This window comes from Herpailurus yagouaroundi, unplaced genomic scaffold (genome assembly GCF_014898765.1).
Source record: "Herpailurus yagouaroundi ecotype Mexico unplaced genomic scaffold, PumYag 159, whole genome shotgun sequence".
NCBI classification, from domain to species: Eukaryota; Metazoa; Chordata; class Mammalia; order Carnivora; family Felidae; genus Herpailurus; species Herpailurus yagouaroundi.
The window spans coordinates 36,605,898-36,619,880 of NW_024412400.1; the positions used below are offsets into that span (position 1 = coordinate 36,605,898).

The following is a 13,983-nucleotide window of genomic DNA, read 5'->3' on the forward strand; positions in this document are numbered from 1 at the left end:
TGTTGCCTCTCTTTGCTTTGGAGATACCTCTTTTTAAAAAAAATTTCTTTTTAATGTTTATTTTTGAGAGAGAGAGCATGAGTGGGGGAGGGGGAGAGAGAGACAGAAACACAGAATCTATCGGAAGCAGGCTCCAGGCTCCGAGCTGCCAGTACAGAGCCCAACTCAGGGTTCGAACTCACAGGTTGTGAGATCATGACCTGGGCTGCAGTCAGATGCTTAACCGACTGAGCCACCCAGGTGCCCCTGGAGAGGTCTTTTATATGTAGCATATGGTTGGGAGTTTTGTCTTATTTTCCAACTTACTTCTTTTTTTTTTTTTTTTTTTTTTTTTTACTATGGCCATTCATTGACACAGCTAGTGTTTCAGGCTTAGTTTTACTATCATGTTTTATGTCTTTGTGTTATGATTTCTCTTGCTTCTTACAGCAGAATCTTTCAGTGTGCGGTCTTTTGTGTTGTGTTCTTTCTGACAGTTTGGAAGCTTTGCACTTTAGTCCTTCTAGAGGTTGCCTTTATAACTATGTAAGATGCATTTTATCTTTTTTTTTTTTTTTTTTTAGACTGTGCTAGTTGTCTCCCTTCTGAAATAAGTGATCACAAAATTACTTTACAAATTTAGTCACAATTTTTATATGCTTTGTGACAGCTTTTTTTCCGGTGAATTTTCTTGATTTGCCATTTGTTGTTGTTGTTGTTCTCTCCCGCCTTTATTTCTCCTGTAAGCATCTTTGACTATGTCGTGTGCTAATTCCTCTAGATCAACGTTTTGCAGGGGATTTATGCAGAGGGGAGGTGCCAGGAAGTATTTTAGGAGAGCAGGATTGCTCCCGGTTCACGGTAATTTTGTTCCTAGGACTGAGGCCGTGATTTCTTTTGGCCTCGCTTCTACCCGGCGGCACAGTTCTGTAGCTATGGGCTTCCCCCAATCTCCCACTCTGCCTCAGCAACACACTGCTTCCTGTGACGATGGCAGGCCTGTGGTTTTCTTGCTACCCCTGCCCTCCTCTGTCCTCAGGGTGTCCGAGGCAGCTCCCACTGCCAGACCACATACCCTGCTCCCACTGTTCTGTTTAGGAACCATTGGTTTTTTTCCATCAGCGAGTGCCAGCTACTGGTTGGCTCTGCCAGCTTTATCCGAGATCTGCAGCCACAGGTGTTTTCTGTAGGTGTTTTCTCACCCCCGTTTGATCGTCGCTGCTTTTGGCAGTCCTTTACTGTTTTTGGCAGCCTTTCCTTATAAGTTGGGGTTCGGGTTACAAATGTGTTCTGGTTTTGCTGAAGATAAAATTTGCATTTCTCTTGCTCTTTCTCCTTTATTTTAGGTGATTTGGGATATGAAAAGAAGTAACTGTATTCTGCTATCTTCGGGCTGTCTAGTGTTGCAAATTTGTACGTGCTCTGGTTTCCCCCAGATTAAACATTAGCCAGAGCTCTCTGGATAGGGTTGGCATGTGCTGAAGTTGGGGTCTGCAAATAGAAGGAAAAGAAAATGAGAGTTGAGAATAAAATAGGAGAGTTAGAAAGGAATCCATAGTATACTTGCCGTGCTGTGTAGCAGCAAGTTTCTTTCCTTCTCCGTTTGGACTGTGGCTGGGAGTGGGCCACTGTTTGGGTGGGAGGTTGTGGCCAGGCAGAGCAGGGCATGAAAAATGCCTGCCTCTTGGTCTGTCTCAGGGCAAGTCATTCTGAGCCCAGCAGCTCTTAGGCCAGAGAAGCGAGGGCACATACCTCTGCCCTGGACTGGCTGCCGGGCTCACCTCTCCATCTTTCCCCACACCCAGGGCTTGTCCAAGCAGCCCAAGCACTCTGGGCTCTGGCTGGCCTCCTAGAGATGGTGGCCAAGTCCTCCTCCCTGAAAACCAGGATCTTGCCTCAGAGGAGGTTGTCCGGGGTCAGTGTTGTTAATGGTGTTTACGTGCCCAAAGAAAAAGCATGCTTATCCGAAGGGAAGGGGTGCTTGTGGGATTCCCAGAGGATAGAGCCAGAGAGGAAAACCTGCCCCCAGAGTCTCAGGCTTGGCCCTTTGTATTACTGTCTCTCCAGATTACCATGCCACCCAGAGGGTGCTATTTATCCCCATTTTACAGATGAGGAAACTGCAGGCCACGCAGCTTCGAGTTGGAGACAGGCGTTTGGATGCAGTTTTTTCTGGCTCCAGAACCTGGACCCCAGCTCCCTCATTCCCCCTGCCTCCAGCTCCCCTTCCCATGGAGACCCCACCCCACCCTCAGATGGCTGTCCTGTGTCCACGTTCACGTTATTATTCACGCAGCCCCTGGGCATCACTGGCTGCCGGTGCTGCTGTTGTAACCCGTGCGCTCTGCTTCCTTCCAGGAGCTTGGGCCCCTGCCCCAGCCCGGTAGAGGCTGTGGAGGTGTACGGTCCAGAAGCCTGGTACCCAGCCCGGCGGCCCATCCCTGGCTGTGGGGAGCGGAAGCTCCCACGAGGTAGCGGTGGCCTGCAGCGGCCCCCTCCCGGCAGCGAGCCATGGGCCAGAAGCTCTCGGGGAGCCTCAAGTCGGTGGAGGTGCGAGAGCCGGCGCTGCGGCCGGCCAAGCGGGAGCTACAGGGAGCGGAGCCGGGGCGGCCAGCGCGGCTGGACCAGCTGTTGGACATGCCTGCGGCGGGGCCGGCGGTGCAGCTGCGGCACGCGTGGAACCCTGAGGACCGCTCGCTCAATGTCTTCGTCAAGGATGACGACCGGCTCACCTTCCACCGGCACCCGGTGGCCCAGAGCACCGACGGCATCCGCGGCAAGGTGGGCCACGCCCGGGGCCTGCACGCCTGGCAGATCAACTGGCCGGCGCGGCAGCGTGGCACCCACGCCGTAGTGGGGGTGGCCACGGCCCGAGCCCCCCTGCACTCCGTGGGCTACACGGCACTGGTGGGCAGTGACGCGGAGTCGTGGGGCTGGGACCTGGGCCGCAGCCGCCTCTACCACGACGGCAAGAACAGGCCGGGAGTGGCCTACCCCGCCTTCCTGGGGCCGGAGGAGGCCTTCGCGCTGCCGGACTCGCTGCTCGTGGTGCTGGACATGGACGAGGGCACGCTCAGCTTCGTGGTGGACGGCCAGTATCTGGGCGTGGCCTTCCGCGGCCTCAAGGGCAAGAAGCTGTACCCGGTGGTGAGTGCGGTGTGGGGCCACTGCGAAGTCACCATGCGCTACATCAACGGCCTTGACCGTAAGTACAGAGTAGGGGTGCCTGGCGGTTTCAGAGGCGGCCTGTCGCGGGACCAGTTGGGGAGGGCGGCAGGAAGCAGGCGAGGCCCCACCTTCCGTGGTCGCTGGGTATAACCCTGCCGTGTAGAGGACGTCGACTCGCCTTTACTGGCTTGGTGATCTTGGGCTGTGCCTCAGTTTTCCCACCTGCAAAAGTGGCCCAAGGACAGTAACCTTGGGCGGGTTGTTGTGACGATCACATACCATAATAATGTATGTGACGCGCTGAGAACGGTGACTGGCGCCTAATAAGGGGCTTCCTGTGTTGATGCGAATCATGAATCATGAATCTGTGTTATGCAAAATGAGGTCTCCTCTGTGCCAGGCCTCAGCTCACAGCAGGAGGAGAGGGACGGTAGAAGATAGAGTCCCTGCACACGAATGCCATACACTCTGAGTTAATATGTATAATAAGCGTAGTAAGTGATGATAATAACGACTCTCCTGTATTGACCACCAGCTGAAGGCAGGGACTGGACGCTCAATTCCCAGCTCTTCCTGGTGAAGAATAATCCTCTCTAGCTGATTATTGCCTCCTGGGAATGAGAGCCAAAAGTTGTAGAATCTCTTAATTTTTCCAAGAGGACCCAGAAATCTAGATCTGTGTGAAAGATCCCAATTTTAAGGAGTTGGCAGCTGCTGAAAACACCACTTCGTCAAACAAAACACCCTCGCAGGCTGTAGGCAAGCCCCCAGGCTGCTGGGGTTGATCCCTGGCAGCTCTAAGGCCTCCTGTCATTTAACATGCACCATCATGCTGTCAGGCAGCTTCAAAATCACGGCAACAAAAATGCTTATGTTTTTAGGAGGGAGTCATTCGGAGGCAGGGTGGCCTCTGGACAGAGGCATCTATGGCCACCAGCTGAGCGGAGCCTTGTGGGCTTATGCACTCCTCATCCAAATAGACTTCCTGCCACAACCCTGACACAGCTCACAGAGGCAGGTGCTTAAAGCCTGAATTCCAGTTTATTCATTTCAAATGAGAGATATAATTGCCCCCATTTCAGGGAGCAGAGCTATAGAGAGCCAGGGTCTACCTAGGTCATCTGTCAGCCCCTGAAACTTATTCTTTTTCCACGCCCCCCCCCCCCCCGTGGAGGGGGGGGGGGGGACACCCAAGAAAAGAAGTCAAGAACAAGATTTTACTCAAGTAAAATTTATATTTACTTGAGTATAGGTTAGGTTGACTGTTTTCAAGGGTGCCAGGCCAGCAGAAAGTGGCTGGTGTGCTCAGCTCTCTGGTGTAATAGGTGACATTCTTGCTCAGATTTCCTTTTCACGGTTGTTGAACTGAGATTGCCGTTGATGGCAAAGTGTTGTTCTGTTTTCTCTGATTTATCTGGTTAGATCTCAGAGCAGCTGAGTGTGTGCTGAGAAGGGCTAGTTTAATCATCCCAGTGCCACGTGGAGAATGTCTGGAACTCTCACAGACATGGGGCGCAGGCAAACCCCAGTACCAAGAAAACCAGTGGCAACAACAAACACTCTTTTCAAGCAGAATTGGGAAATTTACTTGCCAGAATTTATCCTGGGACTAGAAGGGTGGACTTGGTGCACAAGGCTCTGGAGTCTGACATGCCTTAGTTCCAACTGCATCCCCAGTGCTCGATGGTTTTGCGTCTTCAGTGATTCATGCTAATGCCTTACAGCTCATTTTGCTTGTCAGTAAAATGGGACAGGATCAGGTCTCTTTCACAGCTGCTGTGAGATCTTGTAGCTGGGATTAAAGGCTGACATTGATACCCAGCAGGAGCTACCTGAGCCAGCAATTGGGCCCCCAAGGTGGGCTTCCTCTTGGGTATTGATTCACTGGTATTGATGCCCAGCTATTATCTGTTGCTTGGTTTTCAGGCACAAAGCTGAGATGCTAACAAGGTCATAGACCGTGGCTCCCCCATGCGTGTTAGGATCAGGAGGAGTCAAGCCCTGGTATCCTCCTTGGTGCAATGTTGGTGGGGAGCTAGGTGGGAACAGATAGTTGTGTTGGGGGCATTTTGAGTGCTTGGATCCTTCAGGTGGCTGGAGAAGCTGGGTGAGGCTGAAACGTGGACTGTTCCACGCTTCTCCCCACTGGCGGTGATTTTTGAGGTTGGCTGAAGCTGGAATGCTCCTCGAGGAGGCAAGCAAAGGCCAGGATGTCATGTGATGCTGGCCTGCAGCATCTGTTGTTCCATGTCAGGATTGGCTTGTCTGCTATGACACTGGCCTGTTCTCCAGCTAGAAGCAATGTTCTCTATCATGGGCAGGGTATGATTGCAAAAAGGAGGAGCTCAGCAGAGGCACCTGGCTGGCTCAGTCGCTTAAGCGTTCGACTCTTGGTTTCAGCTCAGGTCACGATTTCACAGTTCATGAGTTCAAGCCCCACATTAGGCTCCACACTCCTGCTTGGAATTCTTTCTCTCTTCCTCTCTCTCTGCCCCTCTCCTGCTCACTCTCTCTGTCTCTCTCTCAAAGTAAATAAGTCGACTTCAAAATTTTTTTAAAAAGGGGGGGAACTCAACTTTTCTGTGCTTTGAAAGGCCATGGTCAGCCTAGGACAAGCCCTGACTACGGAGTGGGCCATAGGACATGCTGCAGTGGACTCTGATAGGGGCTGGTTGGGAAGGGACTGTGTGATGCCCATAGCTGGGACCTGGGCTGATGTCCACCAAGGGCATCCTGGGCACCGGGAGGCGTTTGGCCTCAGGGAGTCCCTGGGCAGGGAAGGTGACCCAATGTGGGGTTGTGTACATGAGAATTCTGTGCCAACATGGGTTGCGGACATGATGTCAAGTCCCCATTCTCAGACCCGACAGGGATGTAGGGGAGCACAGTCAGAGACACATTCTGGAGCAGAAAGGCGGGGCTGCTCTCTGGGGTTGCTTCCCCGGAAGATCATCAGGGAGAGAGCTGTGCCCCGGGCTCCTCACAGGCTATGTTAGTGTGGCCCTAGCATTCACCAGAAGGCCGGGCGCAAGGATTACTGCTCTGAACCTCACTGTTCTCCTTTGTAAAATGGACGTAGTAAAGCTCGCCGACACAGAGCAGTTACACGGCAAGTGGTGCTTCTGCTTTCATTAGCTAGGTGAGCGGAGCCAGGTCCTGGGGTTGACCTACGGGTTACAACAAAAGTGGCCTCAATAGAAGCTTCTCCTCTAATGTGACGGAAGGAAGTTGATGGATATCCTTTTCTCAATTTTTGAATTTTTATGACTCTGAAAGCAAGACCTAAAAAGGTCTAACCTCATTTAACTCGGAAGCATGTGTTCGCTGGGGGCAGGAGCTCCTAGAAGCACGTTTTCCTGTTGCAAATGTGTTCTTTGGCCGTGGCATGGAGTGAAGTGGTTCTACCTGTCAGAGTTTGCTGCAAAGAGCTGCAGGACCCCCGGGGGCTCTGCCATCCGAATGAAACGTAGAACCAAGGCCGGGCAAGTGGGCAAGTCTCCATATGATCAGATCCAGGGCCCAAATAATAACAGCAGTAATAGCACACCAGCAATAAACTAAACTCCCTCTTAGGTGGTGCTGGGCTCTATTCTAAACACTTTACAAATTTTAACTCATTTAATCCTTGTAACCACTCATTCAGCCAATGCCTGTATTATCTCATTTAAAGTGAGGAAATTGAAGCACAGAGAGCTTGAGTATGTTGCTCAAGGTCACCAAACTGGAAACTGGGGGAACTGGGATTCAAACGGGAGGCACGGTGGCCCAGCGGGCCCCTTGTGGAGACGTTTGCACAGGGGGCAGAAGGGAAGTAACAGGAAAGGCTGCTCCACCGGGCTGGGTGGCCACGCAGCCAACTGGACTTTTCCTTCAGCGGTGGGTCTAGGTGAGACTCTGAAATGCTGTCCTGGTAGCTCTCCTCACTCCTGCCTTCATCTCTAGCCCTCAAAGCTCTTGGCTCAGCACAGAGCTCCACGGGGTGTTCTAAAAAGTTAGCTGCATAAAGACAGCCCCAGCAGTGGCTGTGCATCAGGCATGCGTTGGTCGCTAACAGGAGAATGTCACTGAAAATGTCCCAACTGCTGTGAGGTTTGGCCCAACTGCTGTGAGGTGGGCCAGGCCTTTGGAATCTGCTCCAGGATGGTTTCCGGAGTTGCTCCTCTGCTCCCTGCCTCCTCCTTCCACATGTTGCAGGCCAGGAAAGTAGGTTGACAGAACGGCTTTGTCTCCTGTCTTGGAGATCTTGGGTGGTGAGTGGAGTATAAGTGACACAGGAAGTGGAGAGAAGCCCCAGACAGACGCGCAGGCTTGGAGTGCCACACAGCTTTGATTTGAGAGTCATATAACAATTACAAGGTGTTTGTTTGTTTGTTTATGCCATTCATGTTTCGTGCTCTGGGCCATCGCATTCTTCTCTCCCTCTCCCTCTCCCCTGCCTCTCTTTTTTGTGCCTACAATAAACATGGAGGCATTGTGCTGTTATTATCTCCATTCTGTAGATGGGCAGATGGACTCTTGGAAAGGTAAATTAGTGAATGTGCTCAAGGCCACACAGACAGACAGCAGTAGAGCTGTGCTTAAACCCGGGCCCGAGCACTCCTGTGCCCTGCCTCCTGCTGTCTAGACCATCCCTGACTCCATTTTGCCCACCAAGTAGGGCCTGATTCCACAGAGAAGGTGTCGGTGCCCAGGGCTCATTTTCTGGGGTGGGGGTTGTGGGGGAGAACGGGAAACATAGGATCTGAGGTCTAATTGGCAGAGAGGGCTTGGCCGCCTGCATCGGGCCGGGGAAACTGTATTTCCAGACGTTGTTCCTAGATGGTTTAATTGACCTGCCAACAAGTATTTATTGGCGCAGCGGCTCAGCAGAAGAGGCTGGCAGCCAGCCAAGGCTTCTGGTATTGATGAAGGCCAGAGAGAGTTTTATACCGAGATGAGTACAAGGACACCATCTCCTTGCCAGAGCCATCCTCCAGTCTGCACTGAACTCACCACCTTCCTGCTCAACTCCCATGTGTCTCTCCCAGGTGACATGGTCCTCCCAGTCTCCCTGACACTGAGACTCAGCCCCTCTTTGCTCCTGACGCAGGGCCAGACCTGGTCTCCCCTTCGCCCTCTGTCATATCATTGTGCCCTGACCCCAGCTCACCCCCAGCCCTCAGCCCAGGCTGTCCCCTGTGTACTCATTCAGCACCTAGTGTCCCTCATCTGCTCCATTTACTTTTCCACATGTGTGCCTTCTTTCCTTAAGTAGATATGAAATAAGTTCCTTAGGACGAGGGACCGTGACCCAGGAGGCATGCGTGGGGAAGCCATAGAGACTTAAAAATATGTATGTATTTACTTATGTTTGTCTTTTTAATGTTTATTCACTTTTGAGAGAGAGAGAGAGAGACAGACAGAGTGGTGAGCAGGGGAGGGGCAGAGAGAGAGGGAGAGGGAGGCACAGAATTGAAAGGAGGCTTCAGGCTCTGAGCTGTCAGCACAGGGCCCGATGAGGGGCTCAAACTCATGAACCATGAGATCTTGACCTGAGCCCAATCAATGCTTAACTGACTGAGCAACCCAGGTGCCCCTGCATTTACTTTTGAAAGGCAAACTGAAATATAAACATGACAATGGAATACCCCTCTCCCCTACACCCATCAGCTCCCCAGCTCCTCTCCCTGCTGGCAGCCTCCCTTAACAGTTTCTCGAGTTTCCTTCCAGAATTTTATGACAGAGAATTTTTACATGAGTGTGATCATGCTGTAAACATTGTTCTGCATCTCACTTCCCCCTTAATAGATCTTGACGATGATTTAATATGATTAATGTAGAGCTGCCTCATTCTTTATTAACAGCTGTATGGAGTTTCTTGGTATGGTTGTATCATAATTTAATAACTCAGACCCCTGGTTTTTGACATTAAGGCAGTTTCCAATCTTTGAGAATGATCATTTGATTCCGATTTAAGTTTCATTTCTGCCTCCTGGCCAATTAACATCCTCGAGCCATTGTTTTCCCATCTGTGCAGTGGGAATAATCGTATGTACCTTTGCATCATTGCTGCATGAGAAATGATGCAGAAACAAAGCATGGTCCAGCATGTGGCTCCTAGGTGTGTGTGCTGCAGGGGGCTGTGGGTATTACTGCGCTTACCCTGCATGACCGATTGGACCATGTCCAGTGCTGAACTCATCCTGGACACTTGATGAATCTTGTGAATGATTTGGCTTCTTGTTTAAGATATAGTAGAATGACACTAATTTGCTGTTACGGAGGCTTCAGACAGTACTGGACTCAGATCATTTGAGTCGCATAATCTGGTCCTTTCGTAGGGTGAATGTCAGTGCGGTAAGTCACTGGGTCCCTTACCTGCACAGAGCGGGTCCACAATGAGCATGGCTTGCTCTTCTGTTGTTGCCACTGCCGCTGCTGAAGGTGGTGGTTCTGGGAGGAAGGGACTGCATCTCAGCCTTCTCGGCCACCTGCTGTTGCACCTTCTTGGAACTGAGGACATAGTAGGTGCTCAGTAAGTACACGTGAATATACTGGCCTCCTACCACCCAGCGCAGCTTTTCTTTTCTCTGCTGCAGTGGGACCTGAGTCACAGTTAGCTGGAACAGAGGGAGGCTGGCTACGAGAGGCCGCCCTCTTGAAGCCTGACCCTAGAGTGACCCATTCCCGCCTCTCATTGTGTGTGGAGCACAGCACATCTGTCCCCACACTCAGGCCAGGCGAAGGCTGCACGATGGGCTGAGCAACTCAATTCAGAATCTTGACATTCAGAAAGTGGCCCCTGCCCTTTGTTTTCCACAAAAAGGAACAGACTTTGAGCTGAAAAAAAGCTTTTGCTCAGACACCGTGGCCTGCTGTGAGTGGGGGTTTTTCACATTTGAACAGCGGTGGGTAGGTTCACTCTAGGAAAGTCCTGCCTGTAGGAAGGGGGCTCTGGAGCTCAGGCTCAGTCAGGAGAGTGTCACCATGGGCCGGGTTGCAGTTACACATGGGGCACTGCAAACAATGCGTGCCTGCCATCTTCCTTTCAGAGGGCGTCAGTGTGGCCTCGTGGGACAAGCTAGGGCTCACTCCTGACTGGGCTGCTCATTAGCTGTGACCCTGAGCAAGTCACTTCACTTCAGAGCCTCAGTTTCCTTATCTATAATAGTAATAGAAACATACCATGCTACAAGTTGTCATGTGGATGATACATACAAAGTAAGTGGGCTAGTGCCTGACACATAGTAGATACTGGAAAAAGTAGGTTTCACAATTGCGGATTATGACAATTGCAGCTCCCATAGATTGGTAAAATTACTGTTAGAGTTATTAAATGTGGAAATACTCATTGTTATTGAATTTTGGTCCACGGGGCGCCTGGGTGGCTCAGTCGGTTAAGCGTCCGACTTCGGCTCAGGTCCTGATCTCATGGTTTGTGAGTTCGAGACCTGTGTTGGGCTCTGTGCTGACAGCTCAGAGCCTGGAGCCTGCTTCAGATTCTGTGTCTTCCTCTCTCTCTGCCCCTCCCCTACTCGATCTCGATCTTTCTTTCTCTCTTTCTCTCAAAAATAAACATTAAAAAAAATATTTCAGTCCACATTGTGCCATCTGAGGGATTTCACATAAGGGAGTATGTTGGTTTGGGGAGGTTTTTGACTCTTTTATCTTTAAGTTACTTGGTGGAAATGCCACCTGAGGTTCAAAGACCACTGTGAGTTTGTCGCAAATGAGCTGGGAGTGTTTAGCCTTCCTTGTGAGCAGTTTCAAAGGTTTCCGGCTAAGTGTCTGCTTTAAGCATTTTGTAGTTCCCGGTGGCAACTTGGTTGGTGAACGAGTGTTCAGCAAGGATGTCCAAATAAGTGACCCCCTTGCCAGCTGTGCCCCACATGCATATTCAGTGGGGGTGAGCTGCTGAGGTGGTGGGCCCGAGGGGCAGCATCTGCCAGAGAACAGATGGTCAGTAGGCCCGGCTGTGGGCCAGCCCCTGCTGGACCTTTGGAGGAAAGGGAAGGGGGAGGAGGTGGCCAGTCTCCACTCTTCGGGAGCTGGCAGGAGGGTGAAGGCAGGCCCCAGGCATTATAACTGGAACAGATGCCATCCAGCAGCCAGTGCCAGACCCCCACTTTACAGGTGGGAGCTGAATGGACCAGAGAGCTGGGAGGACGTGCCCAAGGTCACCAACTAATTAGCCTAAAACCCAGACTGCCAATCCCCTTTGAAAATGCACCTCGCTGGAAACAAGAGAGTGAGAATCCAATGCAATTTGTGAGCTCATCTTGAAAAACCCTGACATAGATGACAGAGGACATAGGAGTTTAAGAGGAGAATGATGCCTTCCTAGAAGCAGCCTTTGCAGTTTGAGCAAAGTTGAAACCCTCCATGGCTTCCCAGTGCCTCCTACATGTCAGAGACCCTGTCCCTACCCCTCTCAGACCATAGAGCAGGGAGTTCAGCCCAGAGACCAGAGACCCACCGGTCCCTTCATTTATGATGAGCTGGGCATAAGTTTCCTAACTTCTTAGTTTCTCAGTATTCTCATCTGTAAAGTGGGTCTGATGATGGCACTCACCCCATAGACTTGTGGTCAGCAGTGCTTCTCAAACCTTAACGTGCATTCAGGTCAGCTGGAGATCTTGTTAAATGAGGTTCTGACTTAAGAGGTGTGGGCCATGCCCGGGATTCTGCATGTCTGACAAGCCTCTAGGTGATGCTCATGCAGCTGCATGTTGAGGGCAGGGCACAAGATAAGACTTCCACATGAATGGCTTGTCCCTTACTTCCACCGTCCTCACTCTGATCATGCAGCCAAGCCAACCTGCTTATTCCTCTGTGCCTTGGTCTATGCTGACCTCTTTGTTGGAACTGGCCTGTTCCTCAGGCCCGCCCCCCTCCCCTCATCAAAGCCCAGTGTTACCGAGACAGGCTCTGCCCACTGCCCCTCCTGCCTGGCTGACGTGAGGGTAGTTCCTGTGCCTTGCCCCCCCCGACACTCCCCAGCCTTCCGATGTCCACCTGTGCCTCAGCATAGTTCCTTCATTTCCCATCCAGCCCCATTTTCCTCTTGTTCTCATCCTCCCCAACCACTGTGTGACCCAGTTTACCTGTCCTGGAACCCCAATTCACACAGCTGCCAGCAACGTATACACAAGTAAATCCGTGAATTTTCCATGAGGGCAACTTTGCTTGGGAAAAGATTACTGCAAATAGAAACAGCTCTTTGTTAAACAGTTATTGAGCACCTACAAAAGTCCACATACTGCTTGGCGCTGCTCATGCATCACATCGTCTTATTTAGACCCCCCCCCCAGCCCCATACAAATGCTAGAAAGTGCCCTGTGTACATTCGCTCATCAAATCCCCACAGATGAGAAGGTACTGTTGCCCCGCTTCCCACAAGAGGAGCCTGAGGCCAAGGGAGACGGAGAGCCCGCCCACAGCACAAGCTTGGAGGCAGCCGTTTGCACGGGAATCCAGGCCGCCAACCCCAGCACCCCCACCTCTAACCTCCAGGCTGCACGGGGTCACGGCGAGCCTTCCTTCAGCTTTGCTGGTGGTCTCGAGCCTTAGCAGAAGAGTTTACTGAAGCTGGCATCGGCAGACCCACTGCCACGGCATTTAAGCCCCCTAAATACAGGACATCCGGACTGTGTTCATTCCCACCTGTGCCCGTGGGAGCGGTGCTGACGCGGAGTGGGTGGTGCGGTGGTAGCGATGAACGGAGTAAGCAGATTTGCAGGACGGTGTTGAAACGACAGGCTGCCAGACTGGCAGCAGCATTTGTTTGCCGCGGTCGGGGAGCCAGCCGACCCTCCCAGTCGTGTCCCTTGGTTAAGGCAAGGGGGCAGTTAGCATGAGTTACAGCCCAGCCCAGACACTAATAAGGCTGCTTGTCTGAGGCCTTCCATAATTCAAGCTAAGCCTGTCCCGTTTAAGGGCCGTTCTTCATTGCATCTTCCAAGACTCGATGCCTCCTTAATGATTTATTTGCTTGGGATGAAATTAAGCCGAGACAGCGTGAGCTTGGAAAATACTGCCGGGCTGGTTCTCCCTAGTTCTTCATCCTTAGTGGTGGCTGCTTCTCTACACAGAGCTGTGAGCCCCGCTTTGTGACCTACCTGCTGGGAGCCCTGGGGGGCACGGGGGGCCCTGCCATGACCCTCTGGGGCCACACCTGATGAGGCACCTCGTGCCTCTCATCTTTCCCACCTCCCAGGCTGGCGACCCCCCTGGGGAGCAGCGAGGGGTGGGAGGTGCCAGCAAAGACATCGCTGTCTTGGCTTTGGAGCCATTTAAGTAGAAGGGCTTGAGGTGATCCATTTGGAGCTACGGCCGTGTTCCAGATCTTGCCCTATTTGTTGATGTTTCTCCCTCAAAATGCATTTCATGAGAGAGTCCCAGGGTGAGAGTGGGTTTGCTTCTGGTGTTGAGTGAGGTGGATGACAGATCTCTGCCTGAGTCTGGGCCTTGCTAGGAGGGGCATGTGGGATCCGGTTTATCTCCCTAAGTGTGGCCGCCTCTGTGGGGAGGGGCCGGAGATATGGCCAACGGCCACTCACGTGGAGGCCGGGTGCCGAGTGAGGGTGGGAGTTTAGCCCAGCTCCTTTGGAGTTGCCTCAGGAAAGGGGTGAGTGTGAGGGTGTGTGAGGACTGAGTGGTCCAGGAACGGGAGTGTGCTCATGTACCTCACTGCTGCCTCAACGGGTTGAGTGTCAGTGTTGGGTGCCTGAGTTTGGAGAGGCTGCTTTACTCCCCTTGTTGCCTCCTGGGGTGTCCCAAGGGGTGTCGGGGTCGATCGGTCCATCGTGTGGAAGTTCTGCCCCGAATCAGTCCCTCAGCCAGGGCTCCGGGAGGTGG

The 13,983-nt window shown here is 52.1% G+C and overlaps 1 protein-coding gene and 1 long non-coding RNA gene across 2 annotated transcripts in view; one reads left to right on the forward strand and one right to left on the reverse strand.

Moving 5' to 3' along the window:
- SPSB4 (splA/ryanodine receptor domain and SOCS box containing 4) overlaps window positions 1-13,983 on the forward strand; it is an 81,130-nt gene that overhangs the window by 13,728 nt on the left and 53,419 nt on the right. Inside the window, exon 2 of the mRNA XM_040480337.1 lies at window positions 2,338-3,184. Within this exon, the coding sequence (XP_040336271.1) occupies window positions 2,491-3,184 (694 nt within the window). The 5' untranslated portion in view covers window positions 2,338-2,490. The remainder of the gene's footprint in view (window positions 1-2,337; window positions 3,185-13,983) is intronic.
- Window positions 531-2,818, reverse strand: LOC121033749 (uncharacterized). Its single transcript, XR_005792086.1, has 2 exons — window positions 2,712-2,818; window positions 531-1,470 (listed from the first exon to the last, which is right to left on the reverse strand). It is a non-coding gene; the product is annotated as an uncharacterized LOC121033749 (long non-coding RNA).